The sequence below is a fragment of the Pelodiscus sinensis genome, chromosome 22, assembly GCF_052426305.1.
Source record: "Pelodiscus sinensis isolate ZL-2025 chromosome 22, ASM5242630v1, whole genome shotgun sequence".
Taxonomy (NCBI): Eukaryota; Metazoa; Chordata; order Testudines; family Trionychidae; genus Pelodiscus; species Pelodiscus sinensis.
Genome location: NC_143073.1, coordinates 13,981,814 through 14,001,761, shown reverse-complemented (window position 1 = coordinate 14,001,761; position 19,948 = coordinate 13,981,814). Strand labels below are relative to the sequence as shown.

The 19,948-nt window shown below is 49.9% G+C and overlaps 2 protein-coding genes across 2 annotated transcripts; both read right to left on the bottom strand.

Annotated features, from left to right (window-relative positions):
• Positions 1–2,567: 2,567 nt before the first annotated feature.
• LOC102443518 (trypsin-like) lies at positions 2,568–6,714 on the bottom strand. Its single transcript, XM_075907195.2, has 5 exons — positions 6,567–6,714; positions 6,320–6,485; positions 5,373–5,632; positions 5,015–5,151; positions 2,568–2,930 (listed from the first exon to the last, which is right to left on the bottom strand). Exons 1-5 carry the CDS (start codon positions 6,604–6,606, stop codon positions 2,781–2,783), a joined length of 753 nt encoding a protein of 250 aa, XP_075763310.1. The 5' UTR covers positions 6,607–6,714; the 3' UTR covers positions 2,568–2,780.
• A 6,168-nt stretch (positions 6,715–12,882) lies between these two features.
• Positions 12,883–17,960, bottom strand: LOC149521818 (trypsin-like). The gene is made up of 5 exons (XM_025188014.3): positions 17,809–17,960; positions 17,562–17,727; positions 16,631–16,890; positions 16,273–16,409; positions 12,883–13,257 (listed from the first exon to the last, which is right to left on the bottom strand). Exons 1-5 carry the CDS (start codon positions 17,846–17,848, stop codon positions 13,108–13,110), a joined length of 753 nt encoding a protein of 250 aa, XP_025043799.3. The 5' UTR covers positions 17,849–17,960; the 3' UTR covers positions 12,883–13,107.
• Between the last annotated feature and the right edge of the window lie 1,988 nt (positions 17,961–19,948).

Sequence of the window (19,948 nt, the reverse complement as noted above, 5' to 3'; positions counted from 1 at the left end):
CCCCTTTAAGAAATGCTTTTGAGGCTTTTTGGCCCTAACAGGCTGCTGGCAGCCGTCCGTCATCTTGTCTTCCTGCTCTGGGCCAGACAGCTCCCCTGTGGAACCAGGTAAGCACCCGATATTTTCACCTCCTGGATGGGAAAAAATCAAAAAATACCAAACATTTTAGGTGCCCGGTATTTTCTGAATTTTTTTTACCAGACAGGAGGCGAAAAAACCAGACACCTGGCAACCCTACCTCCAGGATGGCGCCTCTCAGGGTCTTCATCACACCTGTCTCTGATGAGAACCCCTCTGTGAGTCCACTGCCGGAGGGGATAGTGCAGCCCTGTTCTCCAGCCCAGAATGGCTCCCAGCCAGCACCGAACAGGAGGGTTCATTGAGCTTTGAATGAAGCAACGGCTCCCTCAGGCCTGTTGGCCTGGCCCCCCTCAACCCCGCACGACTAAGTCTCCCCTGCTGCCTGGTGGACCCTGTTTGCCCCCGCTTGCCTCATCCCACAGCCCTTCTTCCAGCTCAGCCTCTGATCCCCCCCCAGCAGCCTCTCCCCTGTCCGTTGTCTTCTCTCCAGGTAACCAGGGTTGCCTAGGCCCCTCTCTTCTCCACCTCCCCCCCCCTTCTCCCCTGTTTATTCTCCCCTGGCTGGAGCCATCTGGGCAGGTCACCATAGTCTCCCTGCAGCCAACTGTCCTCACGCAGGCCAGACCTGTCTGTGCCCTCCAAGCTGCGTCATCGGGGTACGTCTACACAGCGACATTATTTCAAAATAACTAGTTATTTCGAAATAACTTAGTCCGTGCCTACATACCGGGCAGTTATTTCGAAATAATGTTGAAATACATCACCCTCCAGCAGAACTAAGGGGTTCAGGTACTGATGCACCTGTGCAGCCACTCTGGCTCCCCCAGACTTGTTGGGCCCTACTCCATGCAGGCATAGAACAAATGCAAACACTCCTGTGTTTGTACAGCACTTTGCTTGGCGGCACAGTCATTTTATATCAGGTGCTTTGTGGCAGGGCTAAGAAGCCCTTGTCTGGGGTCAAGGCCCTGCTATGCCAGCCAGAGCTGTCTGATAAGAAGGCAGTCTCACACTCTGCACGTGAATGCCCCGGGGCACGCTGCCACAGCTGCCTTTCACTGCTGCTGTGGGACTGCGGTGTGGGACTTCAAACCTCCAGCAGGGGGCTCCACTCTTCCACACAGCTCCCCTGGCAATGCATCTGCCCCATTGTCCCACAGCCAGCTGTGGCAACTGAGACGGGAAAAGCTTTTAGAAACTTCTCCCGCAAGTGGCTCCTGAGGGAAGCTGGGGATAGAACCCAGGAGTCCTGGCAAAACCCTCACTTAGGGTACATCTAGACTACAGGGTTTTGTCGACAGAAGTTTTGTCGACAGATACTGTCGACAAAGCTTCTGTCGACAAAGAGCGTCTAGACCACATCCAGTTCTGTCGACAAAGCAAGCTGCTTTGTCGACATAACAGTTTGGACGCAAAGGACAGTGTAGATGCAATAATGCCTTCTATCGACAAAATTCTGTCGATAAAAGGCGTTATTCCTCGTAGAATGAGGTTTACATACGTCGAGAAAACTGCTGAGTTTTGTCGACGTTATGTCGACATAACTCAAAGGCAGTGTGGACGCAGGTATAGTTTTGTCGACAAAACCCTGTAGTCTAGACACACCCTTAGTGACTTCCACATCAAGGATGTTCGAGGCTGGTAGCCTCCTCAGTTGTTTTCCCATGTGTGCCAGCCCCTGAACCCCAGACAGAGCAGCCCCTGGGTGTCCCCAGCAGGGGGTGACTTGCACTTGAGGCACAAGATGGGACTGCAGCTACCTGCATCCAATTCGCAGCTCAGGAGCCCCCTGTGCCCCTGTGCAATCAGTGCATCTCTCTCGCTGAACTGTCATTCATGTTAAAATTCGACACTTTCCAAAAAGGACTCAACAAACACTTGAACTATCTCGCCCATTACCAAGATAGTTTCCCCAATTATCACCTCTACTACCATTAACTCACAAACATCCCACTCTCCCTACCTCTAATATCATCAATTCACAGACACTTACCTTCCTTCCTTCCCCCCCCCCCCCCGTATCCCCCTCCTGTTCTACAATGTGATTTGTCCTTTTCATATTTGTTCATTTTTTTAATTGTATCCTTTGGTATATATGGCTTTGACTACTTTCTTCCACTATTTGATCTGAGGAAGTGGGTCTGGCCCACGAAAGCTCATCATCTAATAAACCATCTTGTTAGTCTTTAAAGTGCTACATTGTCCTGCATTTTGCTTCAGCTACCCCAGACTAACACGGCTACATTTCTATCACTATTCTGCATCTCTCTCAGCGCAGCTCCCCAGCTGCAGCATGGGGAACATAATGCTGCCTTTCTCCGTTTCATCTGGAAGCTCTTCTGGGCTGGGCATGTCCCTTCCTGTGTCTGCGCAGCACTCAGCACTACAGGGGCTCGGAGGGATCCACTCACTCCCCTCTCATGCCTCTAATTCTAGTGATCACAGTGTGGGATGCGAGTGCTGCTCTGGGGTACAGATACTGAGAATTCAGCAGAAATAGGAATTTTATTGGGGAGTTTGCAATTTCATATCCACATTTGTTCCTTTTCTTCTAAGCATCTGGTGTCTTCCCTTCTGTGTTCCTTGGCATGAAGACACCCAGAGGCAGAAAGGGACAGTGACGCCTGTCCAGGCAGCAGGCGAAGCTGGCTGGGGAGGTGTGAACACAGCTGTCTGCCAGAAGAGGTGCTCTGTGCATGTCAGTTGTTGGCAGTGACCTCCTCAATCCAGGACAGGTAATTACACACTGTAGTGTAGACTCCCGGGTAGTTCTTCTGGGCACACCCAATGCCCCAGGACACCACCCCTGTCAGCTTCCCATTACAGACCATCGGCCCACCAGAGTCTCCCTGCAGGGAACAAAGAGCCAACCTAGTACGGCTGGGCCAGGCCCCTTCATGGCATAAGAATTGGCAAAAGGCTGTGCCCAAACAAGTAGGAGTCAGGGCCCTAGGGCCAGATGTGGCTGTTAGCCCAAGCCCAGGCGATGCTGGGAACAATGGGACAACCTGCCCATCCAGGCCCCCATTCTTCTCCTTCACACATGCCAGCACCAGGGATGTGCCAGACCACACCACTGGGGCCAACATAGTCAAAGCAGCTTTGGCTAGTGCACAGGTACACTGGGGTCTGTGGGAGTTCACTAGCACCTATGCCAGGTCCGGTGCAGAATCTGGGATTTGCCTTGAAACTGTAGATCAGACACTATTCTTGGTATGGATTTATTGTCTTGCATTAATTCCAGCAAGCACTAATGACCTTGTTCTGCAGACTGGTTTTCAGGTATCTAAAAGGGTGTCACAAGGGGGAGAGAGAAAAATAGTTCTCCTTGGTCTCTGAGGATAGAACAAGAAGCAATGGGCTTAAACTGCAGCAACGGAGGTTTAGGTTGGACATTAGGAAAAACTTCCTAACTGTCAGGGTGGTTAAACACTGGAATAAGTTGCCTGGAGAGTTGTGTAATCTCCATCTCTGGAGATATTTAAGAGCAGGTTATATAGACATCTGTCAGGGATGGTCTAGTAGGTACTTGGTCCTGCTGTGAGGGCAGGGGACTGGACTCGATGACCTTACAAGGTCCCTGCTAGTTCTAGCGCTTTATGATTCTATGGAACCGAGTTAAGGACTCCTCTTTGGACCCTTCTCTGCCCATTAGAGCAAACCCTAGCACACATCTCCCCCCGCCCCAGGCACACACTAACAGGATCTTACTGTGCACTAGCACACACACACATAAGCACACACTAGGACCACCTTCTGAAGATGCTAATAATAAAACATACATACATTAGCACACACAACTCAGACTACGTTCACAAATGCACCATTCTGCTGATGTTGATAACACACCTCCGTGTACTAGCACACACATCTCGGAAACACGCTCTAACATCAATGTTCCCTCTTTTCTATGCAGGTGTGGATTGGTCCTATCCATGTGCTGTGACAAACTGGGGATTTTATTCTCCTTGTTATGTTGCATGTGAGTTCTTGTGTCCTACAGTAAACCCGGCTGTCTGCCTCAGCTACCCTGGACACTGTACTAATACCTAGATGGAGATAGGAATGATAGGCACCCACACCGACATAATGGCCAATGCCCTTTGTAATGTGCGACCAGGTGACTCCATTTGCTGGGGAAGCAGGACAAAGGCTGATGAAGGAGCCTGGCTGGGGGGGCTGAGACCAGGAGCTGGGAGTAGATCAGTCTCTGCTGGCTTGGGAGGCGGGAGAGGACCAGGGCCCCGGCTCTGGTCCCCACCGCTTCCAAAGAGGGATTGCGCTGACTGCCTCTGGGCTCTGTGCTGACGAGTCTGCTCTGCGCTGTGTCCCTGTGAACCAATAATCCTTCTGTTCTCCCTGCTGGCTGAGAGTCACATCTGGCTGCATCTGGGAGATGTAGGGCCTGGGGACTCCCCACACCTCGGTGACTTGTGCAGAATAAGGGTTTTTTAAGTGCACCAAGATGTGTGTGAATGTGCACAACTAGTAGAAACAAAAAACCTACCTGGGGCGCTCTCCTAATCAGCTGGGCAGCATTAGAATTTATCCTGAATGGCCTCATAGATGCCCAGCTGACATGGAACAGTGTCTAATGCCCCCTTCTGCAACTTCAGAGGGGGAGCCGAGTTAGTTTGTAACTGGAAAAATAACGAATAGTCCTGCAGCTCCTCACACCCAATACATGATGGGACACTCAGAGGAAACAGCCCCAAGCCCTGGAAGTGCCCTTCCTAATGGCAGCAGTGCCATGATGAATCCCCGAACCTCACGCCTCCAGGACACATGGCTCAGTGTGCTGCCCTTGCCACGCCTCAGCCTGGTGACTTTGGCCACGCATTGAGCAAGCAGCTTTCACTTTGAATGCCATTGCAGCTGAACGAAATGCAACCAGCCCCTCTCCCAAACACCGCACCAGCCATTCCCACCATACCTGGCAAGAGTCTTTGCCCCCCTCCAGATAGCCAGCACAGAACATGTTGGTGGTGATGCGGCCGGGGTAGGAGGCACGGCAGGCAGAGTCAGAGAGGATGGGCACATTCAGACACTGTAAGGCAGCCGGGTACTGAACTGCAGAGGAGAGGAAATGGGGATTGAATGCCAGAGCCCATTCAATGACAGAGAAGATGAGGCCTGGTTCCCACACTGCCCGTGCCAGGGTAAATCAGGAGTAACCCCATTGGGGTCGGTGGGGCTAATTCCCCTTTCACTCAGCCTTGTGTAAGTCCGAATGAGTGCAGACAGGCCCCTCCCTCACTGCCCAAGTTGAAGCTGTCCCCGCAGTATCTTACCCCCAGAGGTGAGGAGGTTGCCCCAGCCGGAGACCCGGCACACCGTCCCAGGCACAGGGCAGCTGCTGTCAACAGGGATGGGCTGCACGTAGGCGTTGAACCGGGCTGGCTGGGCCAGCTTCACCAACATGATGTCATTGTTCATAGTGAGGTCGCTGTACTTCGGGAACCGGATGGCTTTGGCCACCTGTATATGCTGCTCAGTGCCCTCATCGGCAGTGGTGTCATGCTCTCCAAGATGGGCCACTAGGGTGCTGGGCCTGCAGGGAACAGCCACAGAGACACAGCGATTCAGGGCTGGCAGGGGCCTTGAGAATTCGTCACATCCAGTCCCCTGGACTTAGGCAAGACCAGGATCAGCCCTGACAGGAGATTGTTCAGCCTGTTCTTATGGGTGCTCCATCCCTCTCTCAATGCTTCACTGACCTGGAAGCTACCTAAGCTAAACCCACTGAGCACAGGCCTTGATTCTTGTCCCGCCGTTAGTGGGCAGGGAGAACAGCTCAGTCAGTGGCTTCTTTATAACACCCAGGAATGGATTTGAAGAGTGTCATCAGGTTTCTCCTTCAGGCATTTTTTCTCAGCCCTAATCATGCCCAGTTGTTTCAGCCTGTCCCCAGCGGTAGTGTTTTCTCACCCTTTCATCATTTTTTTCGTGGTCCTCTGGGCTCTCTCCCGCTTCTCCACTCCTTTCCTCAAGTGAGGTGCCCAGTATGCCAGCCACAGCCTCCTCTGACATGCAACCCTTCTCTGACACATCCTAGAATTCTACCAGCCTTTTCTGCAATTGCAGCACGGTGCTTCCCAGCGTTCAGTTCCTTGGGAAATACAACCTAGATCCGCACATAACACCCCCACTGCCGGGTCCCACTGAAGACCGGCTTCACCTCCATGGGGGCAGCGAAGAATTCCTGCCAAAGGCTCTGCTGATGCAGCAGCCTACTCACCTTTTGTAGCAATGTGCTGCCGAGATGATCCACCATTCATTGATGAGAGACCCCCCACACCAGCGGTAGTCGGACCCATAGGTGAAATAGACCTGCCAGGGCTGGGAGTGCGGTGAGCACACATAGCCGCCTATTATCTTGTCATCCTCCTCAAGTTGGGAGGCCACTGCAAGGCAAATGCAATGGGGGGATTAGCCCAGGGAGTCAAAGCGAGGAGGAAGGAGAGGACTGGGTAGAGTGCAGTTACCTGTGGTGCTCAGGAGCAGAGCGAACCAAAAGAGCTCCATGCTGCCAAGCTGAGCTGGGCCCCAGGATGCGGTGAGTTTATAAGAGTTGAGCTATCCAATGATTAGTAAGAAAACCACATCTGTCTCCCTAGGTAAATAACTGTCTGCTCCATTTGCTGCATTCCCTGGCTGCAGGGCAGGAAATCGGGGCTAAAATTAACTCAGGGTGCAATGTGCTTCCTATGCCAGGTGGCTGACATTTGCTCTGCCTTTAATATGGGATAGAAGTGATAAAGAGGCACTGGGCATGTCTAATCCACGAGCCCAAGGTTTGGCAGCCCATATAAGGCCTCCGAATAGGAGGCTTCCCCGGAAGGAATAGGAAGGAAAACCAGAGTTTTTTTATGAATATGCTGGACTGGGAGTGTGAGCTCCTGAGTCTAGAGTGCTAGTCAGGAATTTCCCAGTTCACTTCTTGGTGGTGGTGTTGGAGAAGCTATTGAGCAAAACAGAAGCGGTTTGCAAAGCAGAGCTGGATTTGATGGATCTCTCAAACCCAAACATTTTTGGATAAAATAATTTCAAAACTGTGGACCCAGCAAGTTTCCATTTTTTTGAGTCAAGCTAACTTTGTTTTGAACTGTTGGAACATTTTTTCATTAAAAAATGAAATAGGAAGGTAAATTGAAACAAAATGTTTTGAACAGAAGCACATTTGACATGAATCAAAATTATTTCTGAATGGGAACCAGTTTTGGGCTTGATCCTGGTTCTGGTACAGGTGCCCTATGGTCACTGGATCTCTCTGAGCTTTGGTCCCCATCTGTAAGAGAACTTGTGTTAACTGTTTTCCCCAGGGCTTGGACGGAGTGCTCGTCTGAGCTAGAAACATTGCAGTGGTGCAGCCGCACAGAGGTGAGAGAGTTCTCCTGCCATCAGCAATGTTTTCTCTAAGCCAGGGGTGCGCAATAATTTTTGATGTGGGGGCCACTCAAAGATTTTGGAAAGTGGTTGAGGGCTGCACTCTTGCAGGATATTAATGGAGGAATTCTGGAGTCCGGAATGGAGGTTGGGTGCAGAAGGGAACTTGGGGTAAGAGAATGGCGTCTGGGAGGGAGTTTGGTTGAAGCAGGCGGTTGTGACCATCTTCACTACCAGATGGTTTCCTATTTAGGAAATGAAACTATTAATGTGTTGCCAGCGCTGTTCCCCACTCTGGCACTCTGAGTGCAGAAGATAGGGGCCTACAAGAGACCTTAAATACCTTGCTTCTATAGGCTCTGCTTACAAAAATTCCCAGAGTCACGGACTTTGGGAGGTAGCTGCCACCACCAACTGAAAAGAAATTCCTTTCTTCTTGAACCCAGGAAGAAAGTACTTGGACATCTTCCAGAGGTGTACCCCAAGCTCTTTTACCAAAGAAAGCTTGAAAAAAAAAAAAAGAGAAAACAAGCTGCAGTCTCTGTTAGCTGATCACTCAGTCTTAGGCAGGTAGATACTCACAGACAGATCTGTTTCTTTCCAGGAAACAAGAATGAACTCATCGCCTTTAAAAAGGTGATTTTATTAACAAAACAAAAAAAAAAAAGTTGATAAAGCATACTTGGTTGCTGATTGTTACAGAGCAATGGAGTAAAACAAATTAAAACGCAAAGACCATCTCTGGGTACGCTCTTAGATAGTGAATGGGGGAGGGAAGGCATAGCTTCACACAGAGAAGTGCAACCAAACAACCAAAACAAAAATGCCCTGATTGCAACTAAATACACCCTTTCCCTCTTCTCACGATCCGTGATGGTCCATACTTCAAGGCCCAGTTCACTCCCATGTCCAATATTTCTTACAGGCATGGTAATTCTGAGTACTGAATCTGCTCCCTGCAGCCCTTAACTTAGAACTTGCACAAAGAGAAAGGCAGCAGGATTTTAAATTTCAGCACTGCATCCCATTGCTTCTTCTGGCTCCCTGCCAACACCCTTGCTAGCTGCCTGAGTTTAACCCTTTAATTATTGGTGCTAGCCAGTACTCCACCTATCCATCATTGTAGATTGCATTTCCGGGGGGTGGGGGGTGGGAGGAGAGGGGCAAGAAAACTTAACTTCATCAGTGTGTGTTCAACATGTGTGTTCAACACACAGTTAGTTTAATGGGGATTTAGTAATTCAGCCTTCATGATGTGTTTTGTTAGTTTTGTCTCATAGTTTAATGAATTGACTCAAAAGAATATCAAGTCATTTGTTCCTTATGCTGCATGCACTGGAACCATACAGGATGTGGATAGAGATCAGCTGGCCTAGGTCAGAGCCTACCCATCCCCCTCTAAATTAACCCTTTGGATCTCACAAGGCAGCAACTCCAACTGGACTATGGCTGTCTCAGGCTAGTCTACACTACAAGTTTTGCAGGAAGAGGCAATGCAAATGAAGTGTGGATTAGCATTTTCTCACGCTTCGTTTGTATACTCTCTTCCAATCCATATTTGCGCTGAGGGTTTTTGCGCAAAAACAAGCAATGTAGACGCTTCCTTTTTGCACAAAAAACCCTTTTTGCGCAAGATCCTTATGCCTCAAAAAAGGAGTTATACCAATCTTGGGCAAAAAGGGGTTTTTGCACAAAAAGGAAATGTCCTCACTTCTTGTTTTTGCGTAAAAACCCCTAGCGCAAAAATGGATCAGAAGAGAGTATGCAAATGAAGTGCAAGAAAATGCTAATCCGTGCTTCATTTGCATTGCCTCTTCCGGCAAAACTCGTAGTGTAGACGTAGCCTCAGACCACTGAGGTGGAACAATGGAATGGGAGACAGAATCATTTAGAACACTTGGCTGCTAATGAAGCCGTGTTCGCTTCAGGCACCTCACCCCGCTGGAGCTTTTCAGGAATGAGTGTGGGCGGATTTCAGCTACAAGAAGAAAATGTTCACTGCTACTGCCTATTTAATTTGGTCTCCTTTCCCCCTTCTTGTTCCTCTCCTCTTAGCCTCTCTTCTTTGCTGGGAGGAAGATGCAAAAACGTCTTTCCCACTCGGTTCCCAAGAAATTAGCTGAAATCCAGACTTGTCACTGAGAGGTTTTTTACTATTATTTTTACGGGCTTTCAGCAAAAGTGCACTGAGGTGGTCAAGGTTGAGTATAGGGGTTTACCAGTGCTCCAAAAGCATAATAATATAATAATATGAGTAGGATTATGTACATCAGCTGATCCCTGGTGCATTGCATTTTACATTGTATCACATTTTTTAATTGCCTTACTCATATTTTAATCTAATCTCTGTACAGATCCTATTTCTGGTGGAGAGGCTGAGCTGGGCCTTAGCACCCCTTCTCCACAGGGGCCAGTCCCTTGCAGGTCCCCCTAACCCTACTCCTTGTGTTCCTCTAAATGCTCCAATCTCTGTCCAGAAGCCTGACTAGGGTTGGAGGGACGTAGAGAGTGACCTAGGGAGATTGGCATAAGTATAAGGAAGCCAAACCAGCATCTCAGGGCCCTGTTATCAGATTATGTCAAGATCATTGTTGAATCATTGTTATTTATTTCCAGCAAAGCTTGTACAAAATGTGTCATGTACAGTGTCACTAGAAAAGTTATGATTTACTAATTCACTTTACTCACTAGACACCCTCCTCCCCCCCACACACACACACATAGCCTTGGGGGCAATCATTTTTGTATGAATGTATCAATTTTGTTTCAGAATATATAAATATTAGACATGTACGCATATCTCAAATGTTGGCCCCTATCGTATGACCCAGGAGGGTCAGCTCATGGTGAAGAGACTATTCAAGTTGAGTGGCCCATCAAGGAATTCTTAGCTCACAATGGACCATGGACGAGGCCCATCTGCACCTGATGGACTTTAGTGTGAACATTCAAACTAGAGTGTGGGTAATGGTTTCGGCTGTGACTAAAGAAATCGTTCATGGACCTGTGTGACTTCCCCGTGTGACTCCAAACACTATCTTGTTACCTGTAATTACCTGTAATTTTCCACAGCAAGAACAATGGGCTTCCCTTCACTTGGCAGAAACTCTAAAAGACCTTGGAAACATCTTGCAAAGATCAGCGTTATTTTGACTTTTTCTCAGTAGTTTGTCCTGAATTAGATACTCTCAGTAGTGTCCCATGAAACACACCTTTTACTTTAGCATCTATCATCTTTGTAGCTAAAGTTAAGAATATTGACTATACATCTGTACTACAAAAGTGTTTTGCACCTGGAGACCATCCACCAGACAATGAATCTAATCTGTCTGTCTAGCTGGGAACAATTCATTGGACCATTAGGGAGGACAGGAGGTCTTTGAAGATGCTCATCTACCAGCTTCCTGGAAAGCTTTCCTGTGGATGCTGCAAATTAACTTTTGAGGTATGACTTCAGGATCATATGATCAAGTCATATGTTACTGAACTCCATCTTGGAATACCAGTATTTTTCCACTAACTGGCATGGGAATTAAGTTTGGGAACAAAAGTTTTCCACCATATGCAAAACCTATTTCAGGAATGATAAAATCAAGGGTTGTTCTTCACTGAATCTCCATCCAACATGACTGTGGTGAACATCTAAGAAACAAGGATGTGGGAAGGGAGAGAAGGACAGGCCCCAGGCAGGAAAAGTACCTGTGAGAGAATTATTTGGAGTTTTAAGCTGCAACCAAGATCACCTTGCCATCGAGTACCTCTGCAATCTGCTTAAAATAACATTTAGGGTGAAAAATTACTACTTGTACTCCAGTCATCTGAAGAAGTGTGCTGTGCCCATGAAAGCTCATGCTCCCATCTACATGTTTTGTTAGTCTAAAAAGTGCTATCAGACTATTTGTTGTTTTTTAAGTTTATCCTGTATAGACTAACTCGGTTACCCCCCTGAAGCTACTTGTAACCAGTTTCTTTAGAAAGTTAAGCTTATAATGTTTTTGTTTTGTTTACTGAGTAATCTACTTTGATCTGTCTGCTATCCCATATGCTCTTTTGTACTGAATAAGCTTATTTTTGTTTTCTCTAAAGTTTGTAATATTTATAACTGAGGGGCAAGAAGGTGGGCATATCTTCCTCCACATTCAAGGAGATTGAGAGACGAGGCAAATTTCATGAGCTGACTCGGTACAGTTCTCTAAGAAGTGCAAGACAACACAGAGACAGTGTGCATGTCAGTGCTGGGCAATTTTCAAGCTGAGTCTTCCCATGTGGAGCTGATTTCAGTGTCTATGTTTTCCTGCAGCAAAGTGTATCCCCACCGGTATGTGATGGAGGAGGTTTGAGGGCCTGGCTCAGCAGAGCAGTGTAAGAAAGCCCAGACTGGTGGATCAGGCAGGTGCAGTGTTACCCCAGTACATCAGATGGTAGCCCAGAGGGGGATGTAATCCATCACAGTAGTTCCTGTAGGGGCAGGACCTATGGGCTTATGCTATGGACATCGCCCTCCATCAGAACTAAGGGGTTCAGGTACTGATGCACCTGTGCAGCCACTCTGGCTCCCCCAGACTTGTTGGGCCCTACTCCATGCAGGAATAGAACAAATGCAAACACTCCTGTGTTTGTACAGCACTTTGCTTGGCGGCACAGTCATTTTATATCAGGTGCTTTGTGGCAGGGCTAAGAAGCCTTTGTCTGGGGTCAAGGCCCTGCTATGCCAGCCAGAGCTGTCTGATAAGAAGGCAGTCTCACACTCTGCACGTGAATGCCCCGGGGCACCCTGCCACAGCTGCCTTTCACTGCTGCTGTGGGACTGCGGTGTGGGACTTCAAACCTCAAGCAGGGGGCTCCACTCTTCCACACAGCTCCCCTGGCAATGCATCTGCCCCATTGTCCCACAGCCAGCTGTGGCAACTGAGACGGAAAAAGCTTTTAGAAACTTCTCCCGCAAGTGGCTCCTGAGGGAAGCTGGGGATAGAACCCAGGAGTCCTGGCAAAAACCTCACTCAGTGACTTCCAGATCAAGGATGCTCAAAGCTGGCATCCTCCTCAGCTGTTTTCCCATGGGTGCCAGTCCCTCACCCCTGACAGAGCAGCCGCTGGGTGTCCCCAGCAGGGGGTGACTTGCACTTGAGGCACAAGATGGGACTGCAGCTACCTGCATCCAATTCGCAGCTCAGGCGCCCCCTGTGCCCCTGTGCAATCAGTGCATCTCTCTCAGCGCAGCTCCCCAGCTGCAGCATGGGGAACGTAATGCTGCCTTTCTCCGTTTCATCTGGAAGCTCTTCTGGGCTGGGCATGTCCCTTCCTGTGTCTCCGCAGCACCCCGCACTACAGGGGCTCAGAGGGATCCACCCACTCCCCTCTCATGCCTCTAATTCTAGCGATCACAGCATGGGATGCGAGTGCTGCTCTGGGGTACAGATGCTGAGAATTCAGCAGAAATAGGAGTTTTATTGGGGAGTTGCAATTTCATATGCACATTTGTTCCTTTTCTTCTAAGCATCTGGTGTCTTCCCTTCTGGGTTCCTTGGCATCAAGACACCCAGAGGCAGAAAGGGACAGTGACGACCGTCCAGGCAGCAGGCGAAGCTGGCTGGGGAGGTGTGAACACAGCTGTCTGCCAGAAGAGGTGCTCTGTGCATGTCAGTTGTTGGCAGTGACCTCCTCAATCCAGGGCAGGTAATTACACACTGTAGTGTAGACTCCCGGGTAGTTCTTCTGGGCACACCCAATGCCCCAGGACACCACCCCTGTCAGCTTCCCATTACAGACCATCGGCCCACCAGAGTCTCCCTGCAGGGAACAAAGAGCCAACCTAGTATGGCTGTGCCAGGCCCCTTCATGGCATTAGAATTGGCAAAAGGCTGTGCCCAAACAAGTAGGAGTCAGCGCCCAAGGCCGGATGTGGCTGTTAGCCCAAGCTCAGGCAAAGCTGGGAACAATGGGACAACCTGCCCATCCAGGCCCCCATTCTTCTCCTTCACACATGCCAGCACCAGGGATGTGCCAGACCACACACCTGGGGCCAACATGGTCAAAGCAGCTTCGGCTAGTGCACAGGTACACTGGGGTCTGTGGGAGTTCACTAGCACCTACACCAGGGCTGGTGCAGAATCTGGGATTTGCCTTGAAGCTGTAGGTCAGACACTATTCTTGGTATGGATTTATTGTCTTGCATTAATTCCAGCAAGCACTAATGACCTTGCTCTGCAGACTGGTTTTCAGGTATATAAAATGGTGTGTCATGGCTCCTTCCCCACTCTGGCATGATAAATGCAGAAGTGGGGGCCAGCAAGTTTACCCCAAAGCCTTATCTACCAGGCTTTGGTATCAAACTCCCCCCAAAATCTTAAAAACCTAGATCTTGAGAATAAAACTTCCGCTGCCACCACCCAAATGTTGATAAAGAAATCAGGGGAAAGATCATTTGAGAAATCTTACCCCTAAAATAAAAATCAAGGCACACAATTAACCACTGCCAGGTTAATAAAAAGAAAAGAAAGAACTTTTATTATTACAACAATATTCCTGTTGCAAACATAATGACTAGATAGGGAGGTAACAAAATATACTCATGGAGAAACTCCATGGGCCTAGAACTTAGTTAGAAAGAAAAGCCAAAACATCTTTTAAGCAGTGCCAGATCTCAGATCCCATACCCAATCCATAAAACAATAAAACCTAACAAAACTACCTAAACTTTACCCTACTTACAGAAAATGAAGAATGGTGTCTTGGAGAGAGAGAGACATGCTTCTCCCTCTCTGTAGCTGCAGAGAACTCTCTCAGAGAGACAAAAGGGGAGAAAAGAACAAACCCAAATTCCTTTGTCCCAGTTTGAAAAGTCCCACCTACATTCCTATTGGTCACTCCACCTGGCTAGGTGTAGTTAACCCCTTAATCCCCAGGCTGCTGGCTAACCCTCATAATCATGACAGGGTGTCACAAGGGGGAGGGAGAAAAAGAGTTCTCCTTGGCCTCTGAGGATAGGACTAGAAGCAATGGGCTTAAACTGCAGCAAGGGAGGTTTAGGTTGGACATTAGGAAAAAGTTCCTAACTGTCAGGGTGGTTAAACACTGGAATAAGTTGCCTGGAGGGTTGTGTAATCTCCATCTCTGGAGATATTTAAGAGCAAGGTTAGATAGACATCTGTCAGGGATGGTGTAGTAGGTACTTGGTCCTGCTGTGAGGGCAGGGGACTGGACTCGATGACCTTACAAGGTCCCTGCCAGTTCTAGCACTTTATGATTCTATGGAACCAAGGTAAGGTCTCCTCTTCGGACCCTTCTCTGCCCATTACAGCAAACCCTAGCACACATCTCCCCCCACCCCAGGCACACACTAACAGGATCTTACTGTGCACTAGCACACACACCAGGCATCCACTAACAGCACCTTATTGTGCACTAGCGCGCGCACACACACACACACACACACACACACAAGCACACACTAGCACCACCTTCTGATGATGCTAATAATAAAACATACATACATTAGCACACACAACTCAGACTACATGAACAAATGCACCATTCTGCTGATAACACACCTCCATGCACTAGCACACACATCTCGGGAACACGCTCTAACATCAATGTTCCCTCTTTTCTATCCAGCTGTGGATTTTTCCTATCCATGTGCTGTGACAAACTGGGGATTTTATTCTCCTTGTTATGTTGCATGTGAGTTCTTGTGTCCTACAGTAAACCCGGCTGTCTGCCTCAGCTACCCTGGACGCTGTACTAGTAATTCTATGGAAATAGGAATGATTGGCTCCTGCACCGACACAATGGCCAATGCCCTTTGTATTGTGCGACCAGGTGACTCCATTCGCTGGGGAAGAAGGACAAAGGCCCATGAAGGAGCCTGGCTGGGGGGGCTGAGACCAGGAGTTGGGAGTAGATCAGTCTCTGCTGGCTTGAGAGGCGGGGGAGGACCAAGGCCCCGGCTCTGGTCCCACCGCTCCCAAAGAGGGATTGCGCTGACTGCCTCTGGGCTCTGTGCTGACAAGTCTGCTCTGTGCTGTGTCCCTGTGAACCAATAATCCTTCTGTTCTCCCTGCTGGCTGAGAGTCACATCTGGCTGCATCTGGAAGATGTAGGGCCTGGGGACTCCCCACACCTCGGTGACTTGTGCAGAATAAGGGTTTTTAAGTGCACCAAGGTGTGTGTGAATGTGCACTACTAGTAGAAACAAAAAACCTACCTGGGGCGCTCTCCTAATCAGCTGGGCAGCATTAGAATTTACCCTGAATGACCTCATAGATGCCCAACTGACATGGAACAGTGTCTAATGCCCCCTTCTGCAACTTCAGAGGGGGAGCCGAGTTAGTTTGTAACTGGAAAAACAACGAATAGTCCTGCAGCTCCTCTGCAGACTTGCACATAAGTGCACTAGCACACACACCAGGCATACACACTAACATGCACCACCTCCTGTGCATATCAATGCCCACAAACGCCTTGCCTTACACACCTTTCTGCACAAATGCCCACCTAAGCCTCTGCTCCCATTCATGCCCCATCACTCATGTGCATGCACACACGGACACCTGTCTGCACTTGACTCCACACCCAATACATTATGGGACGCTCAGAGGAAACAGCTCCAAGCCCTGGAAGTGCCCTCCCTAATGGCAGCAGTGCCATGATGAATCCCTGAACCTCACGGCTCCAGGGCACATGGCTCAGCGTGCTGCCCTTGCAATGCATTGAGCAAGCAGCTTTCGCTTTGAATGCCATTGCAGCTGAACGAAATGCAACCAGCCCCTCTCCCAAACACCCCGCCAGCCATTCCCACCATACCTGGCAAGAGTCTTTGCCCCCCTCCAGATAGCCAGCACAGAACATGTTGGTGGTGATGCGGCCGGGGTAGGAGGCACGGCAGACAGAGTCAGAGAGGATGGGCACATTCAGACACTGTAAGGCAGCCGGGTACTGAACTGCAGAGGAGAGAAAATGGGGATTGAATGCCAGAGCCCATTCAATGACAGAGAAGATGAGGCCTGATTCCCACACTGCCCGTGCCAGGGTAAATCAGGAGTAACCCCATTGGGGTCGGTGGGGCTAATTCCCCTTTCACTCAGCCTTGTGTAAGTCCGAATGAGTGCAGACAGGCCCCTCCCTCACTGCCCAAGTTGAAGCTGTCCCCGCAGTATCTTACCCCCAGAGGTGAGGAGGTTGCCCCAGCCGGAGACCCGGCACACCGTCCCAGGCACAGGGCAGCTGCTGTCAATAGGGATGGGCTGCACGTAGGCATTGAACCGGGCTGGCTGGGCCAGCTTCACCAACATGATGTCATTGTCCGTGGTGCGCTCGTTGTACTGCGGGAACCGGATGGCTTTGGCCACCTGTATATGTTGCTCAGTGCCCTCATCGGCAGTGGTGTCATGCTCTCCAAGATGGGCCACTAGAATGCTGGGTCTGCAGGGAACAGCCACAGAGACACAGCGATTCAGGGCTGGCAGGGGCCTTGAGAATTCGTCACATCCAGTCCCCTGGACATAGGCTGGACCAGGATCAGCCCTGACAGGGTTTTGTTCAGCCTGTTCTTATGGGGGCTCCATCCCTCCCTTGGAGCCCAGTTCGATGCTTCACTGCCCTGGAACCTAATTAAGCTAAATCCTCTGAGCACACCCCTTACTTCTTTTCCCGCCATTAGTGGGCAGGGAGAACAGCTCAGTCAGTGGCCTCTTTATAACACCCAGGAATGGATGTGAAGTCATCAGGCTTCTCCTTTAGGCATTTTTTTCTCAGCCCTAATCATGCCCAGTTGTTTTCTCACCCTTTCATCATTTTTGTCGTGGTCCTCTGGGCTCTCTCTTTCTTGTCCACACCTTTCCTCAAGTGAGGTGCCCAGTATGCCAGCCACAGCCTCCTCTGACATGCAACCCTTCTCTGACACACCCTAGAATTCTACCAGCCTTTTCTGCAATTGCAGCACGGTGCTTCCCGGCGTTCAGTTCCTTGGGAAATACAACCTCAATCCGCACATAACACCCCCACTGCCGGGTCCCACTGAAGACCGGCTTCACCTCCATGGGGGCAGGGAAGAATTTCTGCCAACGGCTCTGCTGATGCAGCAGCCTACTCACCTTTTGTAGCAATGCGCTGCCGAGATGATCCACCATTCATTGATGAGAGACCCCCCACACCAGCGGTAGTCGGACCCATAGGTGAAATAGACCTGCCAGGGCTGGGAGTGCGGTGAGCACACATAGCCGCCTATTATCTTGTCATCCTCCTCAAGTTGGGAGGCCACTGCAAGGCAAATGCGATGGGGGGATTAGCCCAGGGAGTCAAAGCGAGGAGGAAGGAGAGGACTGGGTAGAGTGCAGTTACCTGTGGTGCTCAGGAGCAGAACGAACCAAAAGAGCTCCATGCTGCCAAGTTGAGCTTGGCCCCAGGATGCGGTGAGTTTATAAGAGTTGAGCTATCCAATGATTAGTAAGAAAACCACATCTGTCTCCCTAGGTAAATAACTGTCTGCTCCATTTGCTGCATTCCCTGGCTGCAGGGCAGGAAATCGGGGCTAAAATTAACTCAGGGCTCAATGTGCTTCCTATGCCAGGTGGCTGACATTTGCTCTGCCTTTAATATGGGATAGAAGTGATAAAGAGGCACTGGGCATGTCAAATCCACGAGCCCAAGGTTTGGCAGCCCATATAAGGCCTCCGAATAGGAGGCTTCCCCGGAAGGAATAGGAAGGAAAACCAGAGCTTTTTTATGAATATGCTGGACTGGGAGTGTGAGCTCCTGAGTCTAGAGTCCTAGTCAGGAATTTCCCAGTTCACTTCTTGGTGGTGGTGTTGGAGAAGCTATTGAGCAAAACAGAAGCGGTTTGCAAAGCAGAGCTGGATTTGATGGATCTCTCAAACCCAAACATTTTTGGATAAAATAATTTCAAAACTGTGGACCCAGGAAGTTTCTGTTTTTTTGAGTCAAGCTAACTTTGTTTTGAACTGTTGGAACATTTTCTCATTAAAAAATGAAATATCAAGGTAAATTGAACTGACAGAAGCATATTTGACATGAATCAAAATTATTTCTGAATGGGAAGCAGTTTTGGGCTTGATTCTGGTTCCGGTACAGATGCCCTATGGCTACTGGATCTCTCTGAGCTTTGGTCCCCATCTGTAAGAGAACTTGTGTTACCTGCGTCCCCCAGGGCTTGGACTGAGCACTCGTCTGAGCTAGAAACATTGCAGTGGTGCAGCTGCACGGAGGTGAGATTTTCAGGAAATACAAAACCTGGTCCAGGAGCAGATGGGCAGCCACCATGTGGCCCTGGCCCCAGCTCCAGGCTTGGGGAGTCAGGGACATCTGAGAGCTGCCCAGCTGTTCCACTGCCAAGTCCACCAGAAGCAGCAGCAGCAGCTTGCTCTGGCACACTGCTGCAGGGCTCTGCTGGGAAGGGGGCGAGGAGACCTAAAATTCTCTGCACACACACAATTGCACACTCCAGAGGGAACTTAGCTGCAGAGGCCTCCACAAACCAGGCCAGGGAAGTGGCTCAGCAGGGCAGTGCGTGTGGGACAGAGCAGTCCCACGCTTCCTGGGTGCAGGACTCAGGACAGGGCCCTGGGGGGCATAGAGGGAGCTAAGGCCCTGCCCTGAGGGCTGTTGTGAAGCCTGCAGGTTTGGGGTGTGAACAGGATGGAACTCACTCCCCACCCCACCACTCCAGAGCTTGGTGGAAAGGCAGAGAGACTTCCCGAGGTAGGTCTCACACCTCCAGCCAGCACCCCGAGAGGGTCTTGGGCTTTCCCAGGGTGCCTGCCCAGCCAGAGGCAGTGGTGGGTGGGAAGGGTCACTGGCCAGGCTGCTGGTAGGGTTGCCAGACGGTTTAATGAAAAATACTGAACACTCTTTCCCTCCCCCCCCCAAAAAAAAAATCACTGGGGAAAAAATTCTGGGATGCGGACCAGCTGATTAGCTCATAGCCAGCAGCGTGTGTTTCTCCTGGAGGTGAACATCCACGCATGCCTCAGTGCACATAATAAAATTTATTCTGCACATGGTTTAAAAAAAATTAGAGGGAACATTGCCAGGCACCAGGAATATTCTTGGCCCAAAACCCAGTTCCATCAAGATTTGGAGTCTGGTCTCTCTCCCATCCCCTCATGCTCCCCCACAGTGCATCCCCTGGCCCTGCCTGCTTCTCCCAGGTGATTTACAAAGGCCCGCCTCCAGCTAGTCGGCAGCGCAGCTGGGTTAGAGCAGCTTCTGGCTGCTTGCTGCATGTGACTGTGGCACATTCCTGTGGCCCGGGGGGGGGGGGGGGGGAGAGAGTCTCTGGCATGTCTTTGGCATGCTGCCCCAACAGCTCACAGACACCCCCACCCCCACGTAAGAGCCATTGCCAGATGGGGGTGTCCCAGGTAAGTGTCTCACCCCCCTCCTCTTGTACTGCCTCCCATACCCAGCCCCCTCCTGGTGCCTCCACCCTCCCCCACTCTCTCCAATCCCCAAACTCCCTCCC